The sequence below is a fragment of the Stigmatopora argus genome, chromosome 9 (genome assembly GCF_051989625.1).
Source record: "Stigmatopora argus isolate UIUO_Sarg chromosome 9, RoL_Sarg_1.0, whole genome shotgun sequence".
NCBI lineage: Eukaryota > Metazoa > Chordata > Actinopteri > Syngnathiformes > Syngnathidae > Stigmatopora > Stigmatopora argus.
In genome coordinates, this window is record NC_135395.1 from 2,459,246 (window position 1) to 2,485,326 (window position 26,081).

General features: G+C 38.1%; 2 protein-coding genes and 1 long non-coding RNA gene across 6 annotated transcripts; 1 reads left to right on the top strand and 2 right to left on the bottom strand.

The window, feature by feature from the left end:
• Positions 1 to 5,976: 5,976 nt before the first annotated feature.
• Positions 5,977 to 9,620, bottom strand: LOC144082759 (uncharacterized). The gene is made up of 3 exons (XR_013303334.1): positions 9,311 to 9,620; positions 8,838 to 8,978; positions 5,977 to 5,993 (listed from the first exon to the last, which is right to left on the bottom strand). It is a non-coding gene; the product is annotated as an uncharacterized LOC144082759 (long non-coding RNA).
• A 4,616-nt stretch (positions 9,621 to 14,236) lies between these two features.
• Positions 14,237 to 17,825, bottom strand: LOC144082112 (eukaryotic translation initiation factor 4E-binding protein 3-like). Its single transcript, XM_077608976.1, has 3 exons — positions 17,485 to 17,825; positions 15,375 to 15,551; positions 14,237 to 14,799 (listed from the first exon to the last, which is right to left on the bottom strand). Exons 1-3 carry the CDS (start codon positions 17,609 to 17,611, stop codon positions 14,771 to 14,773), a joined length of 333 nt encoding a protein of 110 aa, XP_077465102.1. The 5' UTR covers positions 17,612 to 17,825; the 3' UTR covers positions 14,237 to 14,770.
• On the top strand, positions 16,189 to 25,394 carry LOC144082110 (palmitoyltransferase ZDHHC2-like). Of its 4 annotated transcripts, none has more exons than XM_077608966.1 (15): positions 16,189 to 16,389; positions 18,357 to 18,871; positions 20,116 to 20,142; positions 20,591 to 20,685; positions 21,164 to 21,284; positions 21,515 to 21,584; positions 21,696 to 21,728; positions 22,195 to 22,315; positions 22,407 to 22,445; positions 22,584 to 22,716; positions 23,768 to 23,894; positions 24,044 to 24,136; positions 24,465 to 24,577; positions 24,693 to 24,755; positions 24,848 to 25,394. In XM_077608966.1, the coding sequence occupies exons 2-14, from the start codon at positions 18,745 to 18,747 to the stop codon at positions 24,731 to 24,733; spliced, it is 1,140 nt and encodes a 379-aa protein (XP_077465092.1). In that variant the 5' UTR covers positions 16,189 to 16,389; positions 18,357 to 18,744; the 3' UTR covers positions 24,734 to 24,755; positions 24,848 to 25,394. The 4 variants fall into 4 exon arrangements, with proteins under 4 accessions (XP_077465092.1, XP_077465094.1, XP_077465093.1 ...); XM_077608967.1 differs by lacking the exon at positions 16,189 to 16,389 and having other exon boundaries at positions 18,521 to 18,675; positions 18,742 to 18,871; XM_077608970.1 differs by lacking the exon at positions 16,189 to 16,389 and having other exon boundaries at positions 18,527 to 18,675; positions 18,758 to 18,871.
• Positions 25,395 to 26,081: the final 687 nt, after the last annotated feature.

A 26,081-nucleotide genomic window follows, 5' to 3' on the forward strand; every position in this document is an offset into this window, starting at 1 on the left:
ACCACGCCCATATTGTCGCGCCATATAAATTACTATATAAACTCAAAGAGGGATGCTTTCTATAGCATCCCTCTTTGAATGAATAAACTAGGGTTGAGTTCTTTCTTTAATTCTTTTTCTGAACCGCTTTACCCTTGCTAGGGTCGCGGAGGGTGCTGGAGCCTATCCCAACTGACTTCGGGCCAGAGGTGGGGGACACCCTGAATTCCTATTCCTGCAAATTCAGTTCATACATTGTCTATATCCATTTTCAATCAGTTACTTTTGCATATACACAAAAATGACCAGTTGTTGAATAATAATAATAATAAAGAATGCAGGACAAAGTCACAGACAAGAGGTAACTTTAATTCAATATTGTGAGAGTCCAAAAGTTATCTTACAGCTCATCAAAAGCAATAACAATCTATACAGTAGATTGTTTTTCCTTCTCTTAGAGCTTTGTGGTGTATTTGCAGTAAAGGACAGGAAAACCTAAAGAAAAAAATAGACACCGGCTATTTGGTTTGCATCTTTCATTTTCGCTGTACAAAACTTTACCAATAATCATAATGGGGATGGAGCTAAGTTTCCAAAGAAGCTATTCATTTGTGTACGACAATAGACTTCTGTGGTGTGTTTTTGTGAAACAGATATGGCGCGGCCCCTCACAGAGAACAACAACCCAAGTGCCTGAAAACACCCATCCGTCTGCGAGCGCCCCTCTCTTTAAATGTTCCATAACAAAACCCGAAAAGCAAAGAGAAAAGCCCCATTCTCTGTCTGTCTGTCCAGCAACAGCTTTAACGCACATACACACACAAACAAAACAATCAAAAAAGAAAGACTACAGCTTCTGTTTTAGCTTGTAACTAAGCCATGTTGTAAAGTAGACGCGTGGGGTGAACGGCACAGAGGATGAGCTACTCGGGTCTGAGCTGTGAACTATCCCTTTCTGGAATAGTTTGGGGACCACTGCTCTACGCCATGAAGTGGCCACACTTTACTTTGTCATTATTGGAAGGTCTTGACTACACATGGTTTTTTCTCTTGAAGGGAAAAAGAATTCCCAACTGGGATTCGAACCCCAATTGCCTACATGGCAGTCAGGTGAGTAAACCTCTACACCATGAAGTGGCCACACTTAAGTTTGTCATTATTGGAAAGTCTTGACTACATGTGGTTGTTTCTATTTAAGGGAAAAATGATTCCCAAATGGGATGCGAACCACACCTGCCCACATGGCAGTCAGGGAAGGGAACTGCTACACCATGAATGGCCACACTTTACTTTGTCATTATTGGAAAGTGTTGACTACACATCTATAGAAATATTTTTTTTCCTGGAAAAGTCCATCTGCAAAATGGCTTTGTGAGCAAATCTGCAACCAAACCCATTGGTTTTCCTCCGTCGGCCATTGTGTGTGGAGTTTGCGATCTCTGGCTGGCTCACTTTGGCTTTGTCCGCCTACTCTATCACTAGCCAATCATAGTTGTTGAAAGCGATGACGTTTCCCTACGACACAAGGAGACAAACAACCATTGACGCTCACAGTCATACCTAGGGGCAATCTAGTGTCCAATCAGCTTACCATGCATGTGTTTGGAATGTGGGAGGAAACCAGAGCACCTGGAGAACACCCACGCAGGCCTTGGGAGAACATGCAAAGTCCACACATTGGGACAGAGCTGGATTTGAACCCAGGTCTCCGACTGTGAGGCCGACACACTAACCATTTAGCCGCATGAATGACCAGTTTATTATTGATGCTTTTTTTTTAAATGTGTCGCAGCTGTAGCTGCTGCAGTAAAGGTTTTATAGCCATAAAATAGTAATTGAGGGTTGGATTCAATAAAAACAAATTATTTCACTTGATGGAAATAAATTATTTTAATATAATATTCTCATTCTAAGAAAACAGGCATTTAATAGCTTATTTGTTTTATTGATCACAATGTTCTATTTTAAATTTTGCATCTTCAACAACAAAAAAATAAGATTGATCATTTTTTTTAAATATACCATTTAGTATCTGGTAAAAGAAAGGAAAGAAATCAATATTTGCAAAAAAACGTTTTTCATTTGATTTGAGTAGAGAAATGTGCAACTTGAAAGAAAAACAATTGTCAGCTGTTCCTTGGTAGATTTACCGTATTTTCTCGCATATAGGTCGCACCCTTAAAATTGCCTGAAAATAGTTGAAATTTTACAATTTCTCTCGTATAAGCCACTCCCTGATTCATAATTTTCACCCCGATATTCATGGTTTTAATAGGGAGTACAAATGTGTTACTTTGAAGGGAAAATCTTCAGAAAAATCATCGCATGTGGTATTTTTGTGATACTGTATGACTCAAAAGCACATTATTAGGGTCAATATCATAAGTTAGTAATTCATCCAGTAATGGATGTTTTCTTACTGCAAAACAGAAAATAACCAACAAATAGTAAAGGTTAATTTGCCAACATCTACTGTTGAAAAAGACTATAGCAACGCTGTAAATCTTGTGGGCATATAAGCCGTACCCTTGATTCAGTCATCTTTTTCTCGTTACAAATACGGCTTATGTGCAAGAAAATACGGTAACTCTTTTAGAGGCTACAAATCCAAATTAGAAGATCACAAGATAAAGCAATACTGGGAATAAAGCAGGGGTCTGCAAACCAGTACTTGAGGGCCGCTGTGGGTGCAGGTTTTTGTTTCAACCGATCCAACACAAAAAGCCAATTTAACCAATGAGGTTTCTGCTGAAAGAAGCACCCGACTGCAATCCACTGATTGCACTTCTAACATACCAGATTGGTGGAAAGGTTTCCTATTATAGGTTAGAACGAAAACCCGTACCCACTGCGGCCCTTTCTGGAATAGTTTGCCCACCCCTGGAATAAAGCAAAAAAAAATGGCTCGCAAATTTCTACAAGAGCAGCTAGGGCAGGGGTGGCCAACTCCAGTCCTCAAGAGCCCCTATCCAGTCTGTTTTTCCAGTCTCCCTCTACTAACAAACCTGAATCAAATAATCAGGATCGGTATGACGCTTCTGGACAGCTTGATGATGAGTTGATCAATTGATTCAGGTATGGTAGAGGAGGGAGATATGGAAAACAGACTGGATAGGGGCTCTTGAGGACGGGAGTTGACTACCCCTGAGCTAGGGCATGGATGTCAAACTCATTCCAAAAAGGGCCAAGTAGGTGCAGGTTTTTGTTCCAAGACGACACCTTCACCAATCTGTTGTGTTACAACTGTAATCTGTGGATTGCAGTCAGGTGCTGTTTCTTCCAGCAGACATCCTCATTGGCCTAACTGTCTGTGCTGTTTCAGGAGGGAGGAAAACCTGCACCCTCATGGCCCTTTCTGGAATCAGTTTGACACCTGGGAGCTAGGGAGAGGGAACATACAGAGGTAATCATCATAAAGTGCTTGAGACCCTCGAGACGAGCCTGAGCACACTATATACATATATAAATTACTGCACCGCTCTGTATTAGTCTGTGATTTTTTTTGCGGCAAAACCCAACGATGAGGGGAAATGGACACTATAAAGATCCGATCCGATTAAAGACTTTGTTATTGTTGAGTGGAACATTGCTCTCAGTACAAAACATGAAGTGCATCCATAATTATATTCATTCTGTATCCCCTACGTAAAACAACATAGATCTGTTGTAATGATCTGCAGACAAGTGCACGCATTAGGTTTTGGTCAAGACTTGAACTGTGTGATTTTCCTTATACAAAAGTGACATCAATAATCACATCACTAGTGTAGCATGCATTTTGTATAGCGTTTCCAAAGGGCTGAGTTAAGCAGGTGGCTCGGACGTGTCGTCGATTGAAAACAATTCCCCCCTGTAATAGTATGCTCAGGATATATATCATTAAGCTCATTTTCAAGCTGCAACAAAGTTGCCCCTGATGGCGACGGGTCGCTAGGTCAGTCGGTGCTGAAGACTTCACATTGACGTTAAGTGGAAAAAGCAGCCTTACGGGGGGAAAAGTGTGCATTATAGGCACAGTGTTGAAAGAAATGAAGGCAACACTAAGAGGGGCACAAGATTTAAGGCCAACGGGGGAGAAGGGATGCTCATGTTTTGAGGCACACACAAATAGGAGAGCCGGGAGGGTCATCAAGGTGTTGAGAAATTATTATGTCAGCATGTCCCAGAGACAGCAACAACATAAGGCTGTCCAGCAGGCTGTCAGGCACGTGTCTGAAGAGTTGTCCCTTCTGTCCTCCACCATATAGACTGTGTGGGAAAGAGTGACATATTTTCGATTCAGTAAGAAGTTGATTAGAGCAAAGAGAACTCAGCAGAGTTAACCAGGTGTTGATCTATTGTGAGCTTCCTCTAATTAAGCTATTCAAAAGGGGGAACATCTCCATGGTTAAGGCAAACATTTTACACAAACACTAGCACTGCTCTGGGATGTCACGAGTTACATCCTTTTTGTGTGTGTGTTGCGGCTACAAATAGGTGTTACCCACTATGTGGAACACGAACAAGCTCTCTTCCTACTCATGTTTTTGCATAAATCATTCATGTGTAGGGAAAGGAGAACACTCAGGCGTTTTGACAAGCATCTAGTTCATTTTGACAAAATTTGACCACAGATATGATCTGAGGATTTTTTTTCCCAAGTGCTTTATGATTATTTAACTCAGTGGTTGTGTAATAGTCCTACACAGACATGGGCCATAAATGTACCATCTTGAATTTGAAAGAAAAATCAAGTACATTTGATTATCTGACTGCAGTTTGTGGCTCTGCAAAGTTAGTAACTTCTAGGGCAGGGGTAGGGAACCTATGGCTCGGAGCCATATGTGGCTCTTTCCATGAGGGCATATGGCTCTCCACTAACCTGTGAGGTAAAATATAGAAATCATTGGTGAGAAAACGTAATTCCCGAACGCACTAATAAGAGCGTCACTGCGGTGTCGACACTACCTGTACCCCTAATTTAATCATAATTTAGTTTTGCATTACTCTTCTGCATGCATGACATCATTGATACTGATTTATTAGCCACACCATAACAATGTTGTCAAAAGAATTCAGATACTTTTTGTACGTTAAAAGTGATGAAATGACCAAAAAATAAAAAATCACACTTTCATATATTTTTACTTTTCAATTCCGAGAATGGCTCTCAAGAAATAACATTAGAAAATAGGATTTTTTTATGGCTCTCTCTGTCAAAAAGGTTCCCGACCCCTGTTCTAGGGGGTACAATGAGGATTCTTTTATTCATTCAAGCCCAGGGAAAGCATGCACTCATCGTAGTGAGGACCCACCTGGGATTGAACCCTCGCCTCAGCAACTGTGAGCCTGACGATCTAACCACTCGGTCACTAGGCTGCCTTCAAATGAGGATTCTGTCTGTCCTAATAGTTTCCAGTTAAAATTTGCTTATTCTCTCACTGCTTGTGTAGTTTTTGCTTGTTTACTCCCATATTCCAACATCACGCACGTTGGGTTCATTACCTCAAAATAATCCTTTTGTGTGGATCTGACTGCTCATTTTTTTATGTTTACCTTAATGTGCCCTGCGATTGGCTGATGACCAGCCTAAGACTCTCATTTGCAATCAGAGGGGCCAGACTGAAGCACAACAAAAATAGTTTGTATGGAAAAAAAGATGCTCTCAATTAACAAAGTAATAGGAACAACATAAATAATCTTAATAATTGTCAACTGCGACGTACCTGTGTTTTTAGGAGCTTCTCCATACATGGGACCAGGAGGGGGCCCACCCTGCCAGCCGTATTGTGGTTGTCCTCCATACCCTTGATAAGGTGGTTGTCCTGGCCCTGGATAGGGGCCTCCAGGACCCGTTGCCCCCGGGGGGTAGTTTGGGAAATTTGGATTAGGTTGTTGCATGTTAACAGGGTACCCCTGTGGAGGATAACCCTGCTGTGGGTAGCCCTGAGGTGGTTGGCCCTGGGCTGGGTAGATTGGAGCCGACGGGCCCGGGTATGGAGGGGGCTGGTCTGGATTCATATTTCAGCAATTATCTGAAGAGAAAACATGTCATATGAAACAGGGTTAATGCACTGACTTGCCCATATCATGACAAACAGATCATGTAAAAAGATGCTGTATCTCAAAATGTTGGGAGTTCTAATGAAATTTAGAGAGCATTGAAGGACACATAAGCACAAGGCATAATTTTCACATTTTTATTTCATAACTACAATAATGGGTGGTCCGGTGAACGAGTGGTTAGCGCTTCAGCCTCACAGTTGCATTCCAGGTGATTCTTCACTGTGTGGAGTTTGCATGTTCTCCCCCGAGCTTGCGTGGCTTTTCTTTGGGCATTCCGGTTTCATCTCATATTCCAAAAACATGCAGAGATTAGGATGGTTGAAGACTTAAAATTGCCCCGAGGTATGAGTGTGAGTTAGTGTGAATTGTTGTCCATGTCCTTATGCACTCTGATTGGCTGGCCACCAATTTAGGATGTCCCCCGCCTGATGCCTGAATTCAGTTAGGAAAGGCTCCGGCACCCCCCATGACCCATGTGAGGATAAGCAGTTCAGAAAATGAAAACCATACAAAACCAGTGTATTCTCACAAGTACAGTAGCAGCTAGTACTGCAACTGAACATTATTTTAGTTAGTTTAATATGAACACTTCAAGTAAAAATGTTTGTCTCTTATGTGAAGTTTTCACTAAATGCAGGCATGCATGCTTGGGAGAAAGACTTGAAATGTTTGAAGGCAAGATACTGTTTTGATGAGAAGACACTTGAATGGTGATGAGTTAATTGACTTGATTTGTTAATTTGCCTCTTTTGCAGTACCAGCAATATGTCTGTTGAACACACTACATGTTCCAATACAAGGCTCAAAGGGAATGGTTGGGCACACATTTTGAAAATTCATAATGACCTTTTGCACCTAATACAAAAAAAATGATCTGTAAAACTACTGTGTGTGTATACTGGTACACAGTCAGGTGTGAAAGACTACTTTTGCCAAACTATTGCCACTATTAAAATAAAACTTCAAATTCGCTAGCAGCATCTGGGTCAACTTTGATAAACAAAATTGATAGAAGTCCAAATCTAACTGATCATGGAGTTTTTTTATGCAGTTGTATGCATTGGATTTCAAGCCAAATGTAGTAATTCATGTATTTTCAGTCAGTAATTTGCCCTCAAGACACACAAGATAATGAATTCCTCTGGGCTCCTTGCCCCTAATGTGATGCAACTCCTTCCCTACACCACAGCATTAGCTGGTTTCATGGATCTATAATCTAGTTACATGCCTGTTGTAGTCATAAATGATGTGCAACACATTCTACACGCTGGAAAAATGAAATTTTACAGTGCATGGAATGCGTTGTGATGCATTTGTCGATCACAACTCAGCAGATTATCAGCATCAACTTGCTTTTCACACAGACTCCACAAATGGAGGGGCTAGTGTCACAGTGTGCTGCAAGAGCCTAATGACATTCAGCATGGAAAAGAGAAATGCAAAGAAGACACGGACTGATTTTTAGCGTGGTGCCACAGAGTTTCAGTCTCTGAAAGACACCGAGCTTGCTGTGTGTCGAGTTACAAGTGCATAATCAGTTTCACATGTCCCAAGCAGTGTCCCGAGGTTATTGGCTCCACTCTGGACCTTGTGAGTAGGATGTTTTTTTAATTTTTTTTAATACACAAGCTGAATTTCCAGAATTTCAACCTGGAACAATCAAACATTTACCTATCTACCCACCCCAAAAAACGGTAATGGCTCCTGGAACATCGGTGCTCTTTGTTTGAGCCTCGGTTGGAATTGCTCAAGCAGAACACTTTTAGCAACAGAAAATGAAAGACTCCTCTGTCACTCACTATATGTACACTATAAACAGCTAACACCAACGACTGCCTTCAGGGCAGCCTCTATAGCTATAATCACTCTCGGAAAAAAATATAATAAAACAATATAATAAAACAGGTTTATTGTTTGTCCAAGGTTCACAAGAAATGCAAGCAGACTAGTGTATCTCAGATAAGTATCTGTAATGGGGAAAAAAATCCCTTAAATTGAGGCTTAGGTTCAGTGAAACAGTTTTGAGTTGAGTTACATGTTTTCCGTCAACACTTCCCTGTATTTCCTCAATGTGTGCTTATTTAAAAAAAAAAAAAACAGTTTCCTCAAAATCTTTTTAGCACTACTGACAGATGGCAAGCCCCTGTATCTGTAACAAGGCCCTGGTGACAAAAGACCCAAACTGTTTGATTTTGATTGTTATGGTGATCAAATGTTAATTCCCAAATCACGGTTGGTTTCTTCGAGTTTTTTCTTTACTCCAGTGTACCTATTTTACTACGTTGTTGAACACATCATAATTGTAGTAGATTTATCCTTTGGAAAAACATCAAAGTGTTAAAGAAACATTGTAATCGTGTCGTACCTTCCATATTTTACGTCCGTTTTATAAAACAAGGAAATACTGGCGGCTAGGTCGATCCCAGTATTTTTCTTCTTTTATTTTTTTTCATGAGGATCCTATCAAGTACTAAAACAAATCTAACTATTAACATAGTATTTTAAGCCCCTCAATGTTAGTATATAATGAAACAACGACATAACACAGTTGATGTGTCCTATGATCTTTTTAAAATAACGATCCATTAACAAGGTTTCTATTTAAATCTATTTACCAGTAAAAAATAATTAAAAAATCTGTAAAATATCAGTAAAATAAAATTGTAGTTGCAATACGATATGATAAGGACGTCGACGAAACAATCGAATTGCACCTGTAGGCCAAAACCAGCTCAGTAAACGCCCTGAACTTAATGATGACTCGGCTTAAAAACACAACAAACTGTCAGCTTTCAACGTTTTCCAAGCTTTACCTTCAGGAAAATAGTAGGCGGATTCGATTTGTTTCTTGGATGAAACGCCGTCCTTGAAGTTTGTTGTTCCACTGCAGCGAACAAGCGTTTCTTTCCCACAGCGTCCAGTGCGTCTAGCGGAACATGACGTCGGCACGTTCGCTGGTGGGTGGGTGTTTATTAGTGGGAAATAGAACACGTGATTCTGAATGCAGTCATATTCGCACAGACCCCTCTTTGAGTGAATTGGTATGCTGGCTATCCGCCATATTGGATGTGTCGATCTGGCAGTAAAATGCTGGTAGATGGACTTAAAATTCATATGATTGCAAACACAAATAAAAGAGAAGAGAAATGTATAGTGTGTATTTATGTTTACACAGTCCTACATAGACGCCGAATGTTTTATCTGACTGAATGACCAAAATATTTTTAAAACAAAACAAGTTATATTAAGCTACATAGATACCAGTTATTTTAATTGAAAGCCTTACCTTTTAGCAATTTGTTTCCAACTTTTCGTAACCTTTTACCATGAGACATACAGACATCACGAGACAAGTTAGTTTTGCCATGACAACAATTACTGGGGGAAAGCTGGACAGACTTCTTTGTTTAACGACAGTCAGAAAATTCTATTCAAAAGTAATTGTTAATTTGTAACTAAAAGTTAACAAGGCACGAGACCCGGGTGTAAAACGTTGGTAAACCTTCAGAGTCAAAACCACTAACAACGTTGCTTTGTCGACGTATACGTATTGGCTGAATGAGGCGATTGTCATGGAGTATGTCTACGACCGCAATTTCAAAACCTACGACCCCCTGTGATTCCTTATCTGACGTCATCCGGAAGACCTACGTCAGTTAAATACATAAAAAATAATACGTACATAGATGACAAAAAGTCATGTTAATCATTAAGAGTTGAAAGGTCGTTTGTAAGATCATACCAGACCAAGCTACGATTACGCAAAAATACTTCTTATGCATTGAACATCAGGGGACTGCAGTTTTAGTATTTTCCCGGCAGATGGCAGCATGTTCCAACTGAGTGCAATTCCAAACATGCAGTAGAACTGCAAATAATAATAAAAAATTCACAAATAAATATACCTGAATTCATCATTGTTGAATTGAATTAAACTATAGATTAGAATGTATTTAATCTGAATGTATTAATGTTTTTTTCTAGAATTTATTTGATAATACATCCTCTATGATTGTAAATTATAGAAATTTGCATTAGTTTTTCAATTTTTATGCATGACTGCATGTGTTTACCAAGCATGTTGTGTTGTAAAGGGGTTGTAAATGGTAAACATTGTGCATCTATTTAAAATGTACTCATGGTACCTACAGGGCGGCCCGCGAGTGGTTAGCGTGTTGGCCTCACAGCGCTGGGGTCCTGGGTCCAAATCCAGGTCATTTCCATCTGTGTGGAGTTTGCATGTTCTTCCTGGGCCTGCGTGGGTTTCCCCCGGGTACTCCGGTTTCCTCCCACATTTCAAAAACATGCATGGTAGGCTGATTGGACACTCTAAATTCCCCCTAGGTATGAGTGTGAGTGTGCATGGTTGGTCTCCTTGAGCACTGGCCACAGATTCAGGGTGTCCCCCACCTCTGGCCCGTAGTCAGCTGGGATAGGCTCGAGCACCCCCCGTGACCCTAATGAGGATGATGCGTTTCAGAAAATGAGATGAGATGAGATGGTACCTGCAAACAGGTTTGCAGTGTTTGTCACCATTTACTAAAGCAAAAAACATTTTATTTGACTTTGAATAATTTATTGACAAGACACAGAACTGCGCAAGCATGCATGTTATGTTTGATGCACGTACCCTGTTTGGTGGAGTTGGGACTTGTTTATAAAACATTAGTAAGGGTGCTATATTACGTGATGTTGCATATACTATGAATATACCATAGTAGCAAATTACCAGCCTTAGAAAATGACATCTACCATTAAATATAAATAGATCCATGACCTTTGAACTGCAAGCATATTAAACCTAGCTGAATAAGTATATATAAAACATATGTAAATTAATTATATTTTAAATTTGTTGTATCCATTAGGAAAGCAGTCTGCTTTCATAGAACAGAAGGCAATCACAATTAAGAATATATACTTTTTACAAAAGAATTTCAGTTAGATAACTTATTTAACAAGTAATTTGGGGGAATTTAAAAAATAAAGCTTTGTGATTGCATTTCTCTGAAATTACTTGAGACAGATCCAGTAGGGTTCTGCATTGCTTAGTTACCCAAAAAAACAAATTAAAATAAGAGTCATATTCGGAAAGTGACATTTGACATGTACAACATGGTGCAAGACAGTCAAATGTATCAATGCAGAATATGTTAGTGAAGATTTCTATTACTGGCTAGTGGCTATACATGAAGCCATATTCTGTCTGGCAGCAGCTGTTAAAACAGACATTTGTCACGTGATCTGGGGCACATGAAGCATCTGCAATACATAAGGAAGAAACATTATTACAGTAGACGACGATATTCTTACTCCAGTCAAAACATTGAAACCACTAGCAGAATCTTATGAGATTAATATCTTAATAAAATTGTAATGTACATCACCTTTAAGGGGAAGTCGTGCAATCTTGGTGGATGTTGTCAATATTTTCCTCCTTATCATTTGTTTCCAATACATATCCTTGTTTTGTTTCTGAATTTGTCATGACTTATTCATTTTTTGCCTTATTTGTACACAACATTGTTAACTGTGACTGTGAATATGGTAGCAACCTTAGTTTATGTGGCCTTTTAACTATGACAGAACATATTTGGTAATTGGCTAATAGTCAAGGTTGAGGCATCCCTAGTAAACACTGAATCAACCAATAACAACTGATCGAGCCGCAAATCATATTTCAAAATGGCCTAACCACTGAGAACCGTATTATAACTATTTCCAAAAAAACAAGTTTCTCTAATGCCTATTGAAATGTTAATAATTGAAGAACAATCATAAACAATGCTTCTTTAAAACAGAGCTTTGCATTGAATATCATTATGTTGTACAAGTGGTCCTATAGTTGTCAACCCAATCCAGATATTGTATACCCTCATGGTTGTATGCCACTCCTACTCTCCATTTCATTCAAAGATAGATGCCAATGAGCAGGACGTGTGTTTGAGTGTCTGTTTACATTGTCACCCCAGCAATGTTCCCCCACTCCCTTGAACAGGAGTAGCTGACAAAAATAGAGCCTTGTCGACCATCCCCAGTTGAAGCAGCCTACCTACACTGAAACTGGAGAGGGAGATGAAGGAAGAGGGGGAGGTGGTAATGGAAAGAGAGAAATATTCTGAGTGTGGAAAAGGGCGATGGAGCAATTACCCAAGCTCATTTTAAACTCAATGTGCAGGTAGGAGTATCTCCCTTATGTCAAGTTGTTTACAGTGAGGCAATGAGAAAATATTCCTCCAAAACATTTAATGAGCACGTTGGAGCTGAGGTTTTGACTTCTTGGCTGCCCACAAAGATGAGGAATTTTTATATTGGGAGTAAACAGAAAGTGTTTAAGAAAATGATTGGCAAACTGTGGCGTCTTGCACAATAAACAAGTGCGTAATAGTCCTACTTATTACAGGGTGTCGCTTTTGGGAATGCATTATTGTAATCTTATATGATTAATTTATTTGTGCAGTAAATGTATTTTAAATATACATTTCTGATGCTCACTGTGTGCTAGATATACAGGAAAATTAAATATATTACATGGTTTAATGCCATATCAAGCGCATGTAACTATAACTTGCATTCACTCAGTGTGAGCGTCAAAAATACTATCAGAATGTAATTACTATAGCGGAGTTGGAATGTTTTCTACGTCCTTTATCCATTCTTATCATATAGATATGCAATTAAAAAAGTAGAAAAGGGCAAGCTGAATGAAAACATTGCATTTTTATAATGCTATCTAATAAGTATGTAGTGTATATACTAAGACAAAACTTTTAGTCATAATTTGGGGAAATATTTTAAAGAATATGTAGCATGTATATATTAAAATGCATTATATGAAAGCTGTAGGTCGTGAATGATGGGCTTGTAAGAACATATAAGCAAAAAAAACCTACAATTAATCTTTAAGAAAAAATCAAAAGGACTGTATTCATTGATATTATGGCGCTAATAGTGCCACCAGTTATTTTATGAAACCCTTAACATTATTTGTTGTGTGACGAAAATGTCTGGTTAAAATAGTTTACATTGTAGCACATTGCAGTTCGAAATTCTTGCATCCTATATGGCTGCAGCTGTCCTCATTCTTTGAGACCAGACCCTCTTTTAATCTACAGATTAGTGACCCCCCACCCCCAACCATCTGATGCTGACTGGGAAACCAGGAACATGAACACTCAAGCAATGCCTTTGTAATTCATACAAAGCAAAAACAACTGTATTTCCACTCACCTTTCAACCACCAAATTAGTACCAAGGCTTTTAATATCAATTCTATAAAGTGTGTCATTAAAATACTATTATTTTCGGGATACGATCCTTCTACTATAGTCAGTTACTATACCAGCCTGAGGGATCAGGTATCAATACCACCAGTGAAGAAAATAATGAAATAAACACTTAAGCCAGTTATGTAATTATTTACCTTGCTCAGTAGAAAGCCTACAAATAAATACTGTAGATGATTTTCCAGAACACAAAGTATCGTTCATCCTTTTCGCTCCATTAAACTCAACCTGCACGTCAGAATTTAATAAAACCTTTTTGAATGAGCTAGCAAAACCTGTTATGAATATGCATTAAATTGCCTAAACAAACAAAACAAAAAGAAACGACTCCCATTTTCTTCTTTTTGCGACAATGTTTCGTAACGATCAATTAGATAAGTCAACTTTAAGCTGTGAGGTTCTTTTTTTTTAAGGTAAATGATGTAAAAGACAAAATGCGTATAGAGAATAATAAAACTATTGAGAAGTTTGTAGATTGTGTTCTTGTAAAACATCAAAAACTTGTTCCTGACCACAATCATTGAAGGTCATTATTTATAGATTTCAAGCCAACCGAGATATTATGGGGGATAATGTACATTGGAAGACAATCTGTTATGGACTGCACACAGGTTATCTTCAGGTCCGTGGGGCAGAAAAACATGTCACGAGCCCCGATTATGGAAGTTGGACTGGAGTGTTAAATCAGCACTGTGGGCAAACTAAATACGTGATATGCACATGTGATTTTGCAACTTCGGGATCAAATTCCAGGCTCCAAAATGACAACCCTCACCCCATAGATTCTTATCAAGAACCACCCCCAGAAATTTGTAATAGGAAGGATTAACCTGGGCATGTTCCAAATCTACACTAGCTAGAACATCATCAAGATGATAATTAACAGTAAAGTAAATCAACACATAAAAAATAATGCAACAACCACAGCCATTTTGACAGCCTTTATTTATTCCTTTATGTATTATTTACATTTAAGCACTCCTATGAAAACAAGGGGCACATTTTAGCAGACCATAACCCCTTAAATAAAATAGACACTTAGTGGCAAATTCAGTGTCATTTATAAGAGAAACTTTATGGAAAAAAACTTAAAAGGCTGCCTTTACATCCATTTTTATGTCAATTATCATGTCATTTGAATCTGCTAACTTAAAAAACAAGACATAGTACATCGTAGTATATACAAAAGATATAAAAAGTTAAATCAAAATATTCTTTTCCAATCCTGTTGTTTCTCATGTGAGCAAGCAACAAATCCAGTACTATGTCTTTACTATACATTTGTACTTTTCTATCCTCCATTCTTTTTGGTTCCAAAAAAACGCTTTGTTTAAAATAAAAGTGAGAGAAAAAAGAACAAAAAAGAGCAAGAAAGGAAGCTTATAGGCAACGCTTTTTGGTCAGTACTGACCATGGAGGTGTTTTACTTGAAGACTCTCCATAGGAGGCCAAATATAAGCTTAGATGTCCATCTCAAACTGGTGATCATCTGTTCAAAATGGCAGAAAAGAAAGATCAGAGTTCATTACATTTACAAGAACACGAAAGAGAACTACATGCTAACAGAAGCAATGCGCAAAACAAACTGCATCCATTATCAATTACATTACAATTGAGACGACAAAAGAAAAAGAGATTCAAAATAATGTCGACACAACTCAAGTAATTGCAATTTAAAGCAGCAATGCACAAATTGCACTTCACTTTACCCAATACAATTTGAAACATTTATGTTCAAAGACTGTAGCCTACACTCATGAAATTTTTGGTATGTAGTCTAAATATTTGTAGACAACCCATGCTGTATCTTCACAAGGTCATTGATTACGTTAATGTGGAATTTGTTAGTCTCTGTCTTCTCGGATTTAAGTGTAATCTTGGTGTAATAACGCAGCATAAAACTCGAAGTTGAAATATTTATCTGGCAACCCTAAACGGATACTATGTTGTGCTCATCAATATTTTGATCCTAGTTGCAGTACTATTTTTGGCCACTGCTGTCACATATCGCTTCTTTAACACTTTTATTCGTCGCAGGGGTATTTTGGCGTGCCAAAGATTTACCTGTAATGTCCTTTTCTTCCTCTTCGACCTCCTCTTTGACGTCCTGCAGTTTGCTTCCAGGGTGTGTAGCAGGGCACGTCACACCGGGTATTTGAGGAAGACAGCATGGGGGGGTGCGTGCAATAGGAGAGTTTCTGCAATCCAAGAGAAATTTCCTGTCATAGATGATGCGGGTACCTGTGTTGAGAGAGAAATTGGTTTAGGAGATATTTATATTTGGTGCACCGTGGAATTGCAATCCACAAAGTCTTCTCACAATTCAGGTCCAAACTCCTGCTCATATTTTAGAAATGAGTTCAAGAAAATGAAGATTTTTCACTCTTAAAGTCTAAAATACAGTTAAATATTATAAAACTTGCGGTGTTGCCCTGGGGATATAAACAGTATAAGTAGTTGAACATTATTACAGTTGTTCTTGTTTTAAGTGACGTTCATTGTGTATAATGTTGCTGTTATAAATGTGTCTTGATTTGAGTTTTAAGCATTCATAATTGCGACTGAATTCCAAAGATTGGCCTTCTTCAAGATTTATTGCCAATTTGCTTTTCATTTACAAAGTTGCATTTCAATTTTCTTTTCAAAATGGAAGTGTGTGAGATGCTATTGTTTGAGAAAGAAAAAAAAATCCATGTGTAGAAACTCTGCTGGAGAAACAAAACAAACACCCTCTCCCTCCCATAAAAAGACACATTGTTGTAGAGGCGCAAATGTGTGTATGCACATGCAAGTATGAGTGCAGAGAGGCGGGGTTAAGGGGGGCCGTGCAATGATTTCTAGGAAATGAGAGTACATCACATTCCCTTTGCAAAAGCCACTTGGAGATTGAAGCCACATGGCCCTTGGCTCAGTTATAACATTTCTATGAAAGAGAACATACCTTGATCAAGTACGCATGTGTATTTTCGTTGTTTTTATTTAAATCGACATCATTGATCAGTGATCGTATATTAAAAGATCTTTACCAGTCATGTTTTCACTCTACCAAGATTTGGCGTTCAGCCACGTTCCAAACAAGGTGAGCTATAAAATGTTGTTATGATTTGCCATGACATGTCAAAGGAGGGGTGATCTGCTCCTCGTGTTCTTCATTGGAGTTTGACCTATTGTATACATCTGATGAGCCTGTCCGCTTGAGGGTAAAGGGTAAAAACATGTTATGCAATGATTGCATTCTGACCAGTGTGTCCAGGAAAAAAAGGAAAGGGAAACATGTGGGGTGGTAGAATTGATAAATGGGGTGACAAAAAAAATGCACATTGTAATCTTTCAATCTTTACAACAGTTTCTGCTTGCCTGTACTGTAGGATTCACCAATACCAAGTGGACACTTGAGAGCAATTTATTTTAAACATTTGTCATAAAAATGAATAGATCATAATGTCACTTTTATGTGTGCATCCAATAGCTTCACTGTCCTGGCAGCAAATTATACACACCCGCTTGAAGAACCATATCCATGTGGGAGAAACCATGTTTACAACTGCTAAAAGTAAATTGGTTGCTTTGCACAACAATGGGGGCGGGGTGATTGATGTAACTAAGACACATGTTTATTTGTTTTTAAATCTAAGACAACCAACCAATGTTGGACAAATTCAGATATGGAATACTTTTACTCTGAGGAAGACTCGAAAACGTAAAAAAAAGACTAGGAACACATTTCTTATTTTTGTAATGTATCCAAATGAATATTATTGAAGTCAATATCCAATGACCTAGAATTTTGAAATTATTTGTTGGATATTAGTGTGATAATTTTGAAATTGTTTTAATCATGAACCACCGTATTATAGAAGCCACGACAATTTAACATGGATATTATAAAAAATAAACCAAATAAATAAACGAATAAACAAATATATAAATAAACGAATAAACAAATACATAAATAAACGAATAAACAAATACATAAATAAATAAACAAATAAATACATAAAAAGACATATAATATATAAATATCGAATTTTTAATTGTATTTATTCGTTTTTTTTATATAAGACGCGCTGAATCTAAGTTTGAGGTGAGCTTTTTGCGACTCTACTAACGCAACTCCACAGTACATTCCGTTCCATCAACAGAATGTAACATTATTCGGGATCACATTTCTTACCACCGGGAGTAGTGGAGTAGAGGGTCCCCCCGGGTGTCTGGCTGTAACAGTCAGGAAGTTGAGACCAGTCTTTCAGGGTGAGCACTCTGGTGGGAATCGGGCAACTCTTCACTTGTTTTGTCGACATGTTGGAGCAGCCAGGAGTTGATCGCTTTGTTTTTTAAACCCTCTAAATGCTCAGTCCTGAGGCAAGCACTCTAGGTCTTCGCGAGTTTGTTTCCCACCCAAAGTCTGTAACCGAACTTAATTTTACTTGGGGTCGCGTTGTGCCCAGCTGTCAAGTATCGCCATGTGCTGTGGTGGAAGCAAGTCACTCGTGATGTTTTTGTGCTACGCTTTATGAGGCACGTAGGGCCAAACTGAGGAAGGGTTCGAATGTTTTTGACTTCAGGGCAGCCCTCTGGGGCGGGAACACTTGAGTAAACGAAAACATGGTACGCAGTACTGTATATACGAATCTAAATGGCTATTATATTTGAATTTTGTCGTGTAAATAGTCAAGAAGTGGTTAATTCGCCTGGGTTCGGTCCTAGGTGCGGATTCGATTCCTACTTGGTTACCATGGCTTGTGACTGAATGGTTGTCTGTTTATGTGTGCCCTAAGACAGACTGGCGACCAGTTTAGAGTGTATTTTAATTTTGATATATTTTGATATCTAATAAATAATTTCACTTGACTAATGGCTCCGCAACTAAAATTACCGTTGCACAATGCCAATGCAATACTCATTTAGACCTCAAGGTGGCAGCGCCGATCGCTTTCAAAATTCAAATAAACCTTGAAAAGAATCCCCGCAAATTGTATTTAACAGAATCATATTGCCTTTACAATTTTTTTCTATTTATAACTGTCTCCATGAAATTGCACGCAGCATGACTCACACAAATGGGCGTGTCTACTTCTCACATTTCCACGCTGGAGGATGAACCCACTGAACCCATCTGTTTAAGGTGGAAAAAAGGTGCCAACCTTGCAGCATCCTGCGGCCGTCATGGCAACGCGCAAGGGGGGCGGGGAGGGCGCGATGGATGTCGGTGGGCGGGGCTACTGATCTGTTGTAGTGTGTAGTGTCTGAGCATGCTGCAGCATCACATGGTGGAGGGATTTGGGGGATTGATAAAGCTGATCGCATCCGAAGAGACGATGCAGTGACAGTCCTTAGGTGCACAGACAGAGACGCGTGCTTATTGGCAAGTAAACACACACACGCACACGCACACACACGTGAGCCCACACTGGATATGATCCGCTCCTAGACTATGGCTCCGTCAGGTTCCTGTAATGTCAAACGGGGCTGCAAGAGAGTTCTCTACTGGATCCCGGTCCTATTCATCGCACTCATAGTGGCTTGGTCATATTTCGCCTACGTTGTGCAGCTTTGTTTAGGTAAGGAAATGCCTATTTGCTCTCGGGTGTGCATGAAGGTGAGTGAGAGAGAGAGAGAGAGAGAGAGAGTGTGTTTGTTTTGAGAGCTTGATATTTATTTATATTAATGACGAATGAGGGAGTTTCCTTCATTTGGCAAAGATGATAATGTTGATAATGTCTAGAATTATTGGGGATTAAATGAGTACAAATTCACATGTGGTCATGACAGCTCAGCCACCATTTTGAAATACATAATTTCTTTTGCCAGAGTTGTTTACATCTCATATATATATATATATATATATATATATATATATATATATATATATATATATATATATATATATATATATAATATATAACACATAATACAAAAATAGGTGTTGTAAACATTGTAACACCTATTGTCATGTTCATGTCTATTTTAATAATCTGAATTGTAATGAGTACAAGATTCTGCATTGGCAAAAAAGTTCTCGTTTGTACTCTTCCAGTCCTCAGAACATTAATTCATTAATTAATAGGGTGTAGACAAATAATTTCTGAATTATATAACATCTGACCTGCAAAGTTAGTACTAATAGCAAACCTCCCTTTAAAAAATATGACAATGAGGGTTGGAAGCAAAGTAACACTCTTGCACTCTTCTACACTGACCCAGACAAGGGGATTTAGAGTCCTGGAATTACTTTTTTCAGTTTGAAGATGGCTTGTTTCAAGTGTTAGTTATGAGAGAGGGTGACATTGTTTATAAAGTAATGTTTTCCATAACTGTGATGGATTCAGTCACATGGGACAGACCAATGAAAACATGAGGATCGGACAGTAGGTTGCATGTGCTTTGCAGACAGACACTGAGACAGTTGTGTGGATCTAGCGTCAGCTGACACTTTCGTTCAGCAGCTCAGTTAATCCCATTGTCGGGTTTATATAATTCACCTCAAGCAATCTGCGGTTGACCCATTTTTTTAAGCAACCAACATCTGCTTTTGAACAGACACTCACACCATCTATTTATTTGCAAGAGGTGGCAATTGTTAAAAATATGTACTACATCCTCTTGATAAACATACGAGTGTAATTCATCATTACATGTACAAAATGAAACTGACTTTTTTTTATAAGTATAATGTGTAGAAGAAAGTTAAGATGTTTGAAGCCACAAGCCTATACTGTGGAGGGTATACTTTATAGGACATGATCTCAAATTAGACATTTGTTTCAGAATATTATAACATGTGTTTACCTTTTTCATTTTGCAGTTTCAATTGAAGACACCTGGGAAAAGGGTAAGTTTTTCATAAAATGTCTAAAATCAAGAGGAATTATTTAATCCCTAAGTGTTAGATGTCGAGTTGAATTCAATCTTCAAGTCTGTTTAGATCGTTCTCCCAAAACATTTTAGTAGTCTTTCTTATCTTTATCTTGACATACTTTTCATGACCTCACATGCATGGTTAATGTGAATGAAATTCCACACTGTTGGATGATGTTTTCTGAAGCTATGGAAGTTAATTATAACATTTTAGGAAGATAACAATTATCAGGAGATTTTTTTTACAATTGTGATTCAAACACATATAATTTCCCATACTGCTATATTTCATTACTAAGTCAACTGCAAGACTCCCATAACATTTGCTTCAAATGACTGAATTAACTTATCTAAAAACTCACTTTCTGCAACCAGTCCAGTAGGTTGGCAGTTAATCACTTGTGCTTTTTTTCTCTTCTCAGCTATTTATTTAATGGTGTACCATGTCATCTTCATCATGTTTATCTGGGCTTACTGGCAAACAATCTTCACCAAGCCCATGAACCCTCTTCGGGAGGTAAGTGAGATGATACAGCTTTCTTGACACTTTGAGTTGAGGCGTTGTGTGTAGTGCAAAAAACTGCCTCACGGTGTGCTAAAATCCTGCATTTTTGAATGCCGATCGGTGCATTTTGAGCCTGAGCTCTAAGAGTAACCACATACCACTTACATTACATAGTATGACAAAAAAGCAATGTGATTGGCTAGCAGAATCAGGGTGACCCATGCCTAGTGCCCGTAGTTAGCTGAGTTATGCTCCAGCACCCCCCGCGACCCGGTGAGATTAATCGGTTAAGAAGATGAATGGAATGAATAAATGAAAAAGGACAAAAATATAGAGTGTCTCTTATTTACTGGGATTTAACAGAGTATTGCTTTAAATATGCAAAGCTATAAAATGTTTGCACCAGCGTTTACAAATCTGTAGAGAAATATGAAAAAGCATTGCCAAGACAGCTTTGCTTTGTATTTTCTTTGCACGCTGTTCTACAAAGTTCTGCCTGTCCTACTCGGACAAGGAGCTACTGGAGCGTGAAGACCGGGGTGAATCTCAGCAAGAGATCCTGAGAAGAATCGCTAAGGAGCTGCCTATCTACACACGCACCAACTCTGGTGGTGAGTCAAGTCTAGTTTGGTTGTTTTTATGAAAAAAATGTTGGTCAGGCAGAATTTGCAGCATAAGAATGTATGGACGGGAAAAGGATGTCAAATTAAAACTGATCCACTAAGAGGCAGCAATCTTATGAGCCAAGTTCATAAGCATTAATTTAAGGAATTAATTGAATTGAAAGTGCTTGCTGGGCATGGCTGTCGTTGGTTTGATTAAATCGTCAATGTCTCCTCAGCAATCCGTTTTTGTGATCGTTGCCAGCTGCTGAAGCCTGATCGATGTCACCATTGTTCAGTTTGTGATAAGTATGGCTTTCTTTCTGCTTGTGTATCTAAAAAAAAATAAACTGAATTTTGATATAGTGACTGACAAAATGAAATTCAATAATGTGTGTGTTTGACCACTCTGTGTTTCAGATGCATCCTGAAGATGGATCACCACTGTCCTTGGTATGTTTTGTAGATGTGGGAAGGTCTGTTGAAATAACAAAATTGTAGATTCTAAAGCTTTTTCAATCTTTCATGCAAAATAGTGTTAGTTTAATTATTATTAAATTATATATATATAATCTTTTTCAAATAGGTTTTTGACTTTACATGCTCTGATTTCACAGACATTATAAATTCATAGAAGCAATAAAGAAGCAAAGAATGGCATAAACTGTTAGGTCTCTAATTAAAATCAATCTTTTATCAACATTATCATGGCAAGGCACTAATAAAATCACAATTGATTTTATTTTATGAGAATATTAGCCAACATATTTTTGTCATTTTGACTAAGCAAAACCTAAAGCCTACTAAATATTGTCAGTTCTTTGCATCTTCAAGCTAGATTGATAGGCATACATGTTGTGATATTTACAGGAGAAAAAGTATTTGTCTAACATTATTTCCTTTTTTTTTATTCCCTTAGGGTTAACAACTGTGTGGGATTCTCTAATTATAAATCATTCATGCTGTTTTTGGCATATTCGCTGCTATATTGCCTTTTTATAACTGCTACAGACCTACAATACTTTATTAAATTTTGGATGGTAAGTACATGCCATTTATTTTATGGAAGAATTTTGCAGTAATTATATGGTGTTAGCCTAGTGATAACAAATATGTACATTTTTCCGCAAGGCTGGGGGTAAAGCCCATTTTCGACTGAAAGAATACCTGGTAAATGGTTGAAACATTTCATAGAAAATGTTAGAAAATAATTTTAGCTATCCTACCTAATATTAGATGACCCCCCTGCCTGCTTGTGGTCCACTGTTTTATCATGTATCTGTGTATTTGTAATGCTATTCTCCACAGAATGGCTTTCCAGACTCTCAGGCCAAATTCCACATTCTGTTCCTCTTCTTTTCGGCCTCCATGTTTTCAGTCAGCCTCTCCTCTCTTTTCATCTATCACTGCTGGCTTGTCTTCAAGAACAGATCTACTCTCGGTGGGTGTTGTCCATATTGTGTCTGTTTGCCTCTTCATTGTGGATCTGATGAATCTGCTCATCAGTGCACTTGTTTAATGAACCTCTGTGGTTATTAGTCATGCTTGTATGTGTGCAGTGAGCAGTGGGTTATGTAATTTTAAAACCAGATGAAAATGCTATGAAGTGTAAAACATGACAGGCATCACTACACTGTAGGTAGAGAACGCACACCCGCCCTGACACCATTCTGTTATTCCCATTAATATACTGTATTTTTCAGACTCTTTGCACTAGCCATAAAATGCACATAATGCATAATAAAAGGGAATTTAAAATATAAGTTGCGCTGGAGTATACGTTATAGTATAACATTATGCATTACAGCAGGGTGTCAAACCCAGTTTGGTTGGTGGGCCACATTCATGGTGACCAGAGCTCATGTGGGCTGGACCATTTTAGATATAATATTTAGATTTTTTAAATATAAATGGATTAAAAGAACTGGACTAAAAGCCCTGAATATTCAGTTTTTTATAGATCTAAAACAATGTTTATTGTAGCTTTCTTTAAAATATATTTTTAGATTTTACAAAATGATTTTTGAACTAAAAACACAGAAAAAAATAGATTACAAAATTACAATTATTAATTTAAAAGGGGGAAAATCAGGAAATTTAATATACATCTATACTCTTCATTTTAATTTGATCCTAAAACAGAAAGTCGACAATCATGATTTACTTTCCCGGGCCACACAAAATGATGCGGCGGGCCAGATTTGCCCCCCCCCGGGCCGCCACTTTGACACATGTGCATTAGAGTAATAGGAAAATAGGGAACAACAGACAAAGTAAGCCTCTGTTAATGTTAGCTATAACGTAACAGGTTTTTTTTTCACAACTGTAGCCTAAAATACACAATGATAGGATGTTGATGGCCAGAGTGAAAAAAAATAAAAGACATAAGTCGTAGGCCCAGCCAAACTATGAAAATAAGTGTGACTTATTGTCCAGAAAAGACGTTGCATCTCTATTTCATCAAACCTTCTTCTCCATGGTTGTCTTTTTAGAGGCTGTTCGCGCGCCAGTGTTTCGCCACGGAACTGACAAGAATGGATTCAGTCTGGGCTCCAGTAAAAATCTTCGTCAAGTCTTTGGCGATGAATTTAAATACTGGCCTTTTCCGATTTTCTCCAGGTAAGGTCATTGGATACAAATGATAGTGAAAAAAATTATTTGCGCTAAGACCTTAATTGTTTAAGATATCTTACTACTTTAACTTTAAAGTTAGGAAATGTAGACCATTGGGCAGACATGTTAACGTGTTTATCTTCTCAACATTCCAGTTTAGGGGATGGTTGCTCATTCCCAACATGCCTGGTGAATGCTGACCCAGAGCAACCCTCCTCTCCTAATAGCTACAACCCTGGACAAAAAAGGTATGTTCACAATGTTGCGGCAATAATAATGCAACGGTATGTTGATGGCAAATTCATGATTCATAAGGAGGTAATCTCCATATAATATATTATGTAATGTTATAGTTTAAAATTTCCTTCATCACATTTTATAATTATCTTGAAGCTTGGGTGACTACATGATCAGAGATTTGAAACCATGGCTATAACAGCAATACGATAACTTGTATTTTTAATATGAGGCAACATGCCTCAAATATAATTAATTCATGATTTAAAGAAAAGAACAAGAGAGGCCTTATTTAAGTGGATTAGTGTGTTGCTCTTAATGTATATTTTTACTTTCCAGCAATGCAGACGGATGCCACTTTTCCTTCAAGCCGATGAGGGAGAGTCAAAGTCGATTGCTCAGCAGTACCGCCTCATGGATTGAAAGTGAAATTGCGGCAGATGACAAGAACGGTATGCTTTTCTCTTTGTAACAATGCTTTCAAATGAGTATTTTTTTCAGACATCATATGAGCATTTTTTTTCAGACATCATATGAGCATTTTGATTCCTCTGTTTATTTGTTTAGGTGCTAATAACCCACTGATGACCTCAGAAAATGAGGGATAGGGACACAGACAATTCCAGACGTGTAAGTTTAATACTACTGCATCTGATTAAAATTTATAAAAACATTCGGTAACCCCCCTCCTTTTTAATTTTTTTCTTCTTCAAATTGAACAGGTCAATGCTGCTTCCTGCTATGTGGGATGTATCACGATGGTGACATCACTTGCATAGTATATTTACAAGTGTTAATGTCTATCAGCATGTATGCTGCTGTTTGAAAAGTTATGGACTTTCATAGTAAAGTGTAATCATTCTCAATTTGCATTCCAATGATCTTGATTTCCTTTTGATGATTGTGAGAAAGCACAGAGAGATGGCAGGAATGTACTGTAGAGTTGCCTATCCCCTTGTCCTTTGCAGTGAGACATGGTTATGATGAATACACAGTATGCCAAATATGTTTGCCAAATGTTTGCACACCAGAAAATTGTGTACCCTGAGGGGTGGCAGCAGGAATGAAAACCTTTGCATGTGATGAAATGAACTGTATTTTTTTCTGGTTGTGTACTACCGGAAACCTGGAAACAAAAAATGCAGTATAGTAGTGACTGTAATATAAAATTAAGGGCTATTCAGTTTTTGTGAAATATGGATGTGAGAGTGAGTCCCTGAATTGGGTGGCCAGCCAATCGCAGTGCACAAGGAGAAAGACAACCATACACGCTTAAGAGTGTTCAACCAGCCTACCCTGCATGTTTTTGGGACGTGGGAGGAAACCGGAGTACCTGGAGAAAACCCACACAAACCCGGGGAGAACATTCAAACTCCACACAGTGAGGACCGTCTTGCAATCAAATATCCGACCCAGGGACTGTGAGGCTGATGCGCTATTCACATTCACTAGGTTAAAATATATATGAAATGATTTCATAACAGCCCAGCACAGTGAAATGGGAGGCTATAATAGCTTGGTTTTGATGCTTGGCTGCAAATGACTGTTTTTAACGGTACTATACATTGTTGTTACTTCTTTACAAATTGAGACCGTTCGGTTGTTTCCCACTATGGGTGTGTCTCAATAAAGTTGAATATTATGGAAACGTTTGACCAAGAACTGTATTTTAATACAAGATGTGACTCAATATGGTAGACTGTGGATTCACTACACACAAGAATGAAGTATTTTTATATAATCATATAGATTTTGCATTTTATCATAATCACAATGCCAACTCAGATTTAAATGGTCACACAACACAGGTGAATCATGTCAAATGCAGAAATTGGGTAGGCATTGGCAAAATATTTTTATTTAATTAAAAAAATATCTATAACACTCACAAAGAGGTTTGGCTTTCAGCTGAAATTTCTATAGGAAGCCAAACTGAATGAAACCTGGCAATCTTAG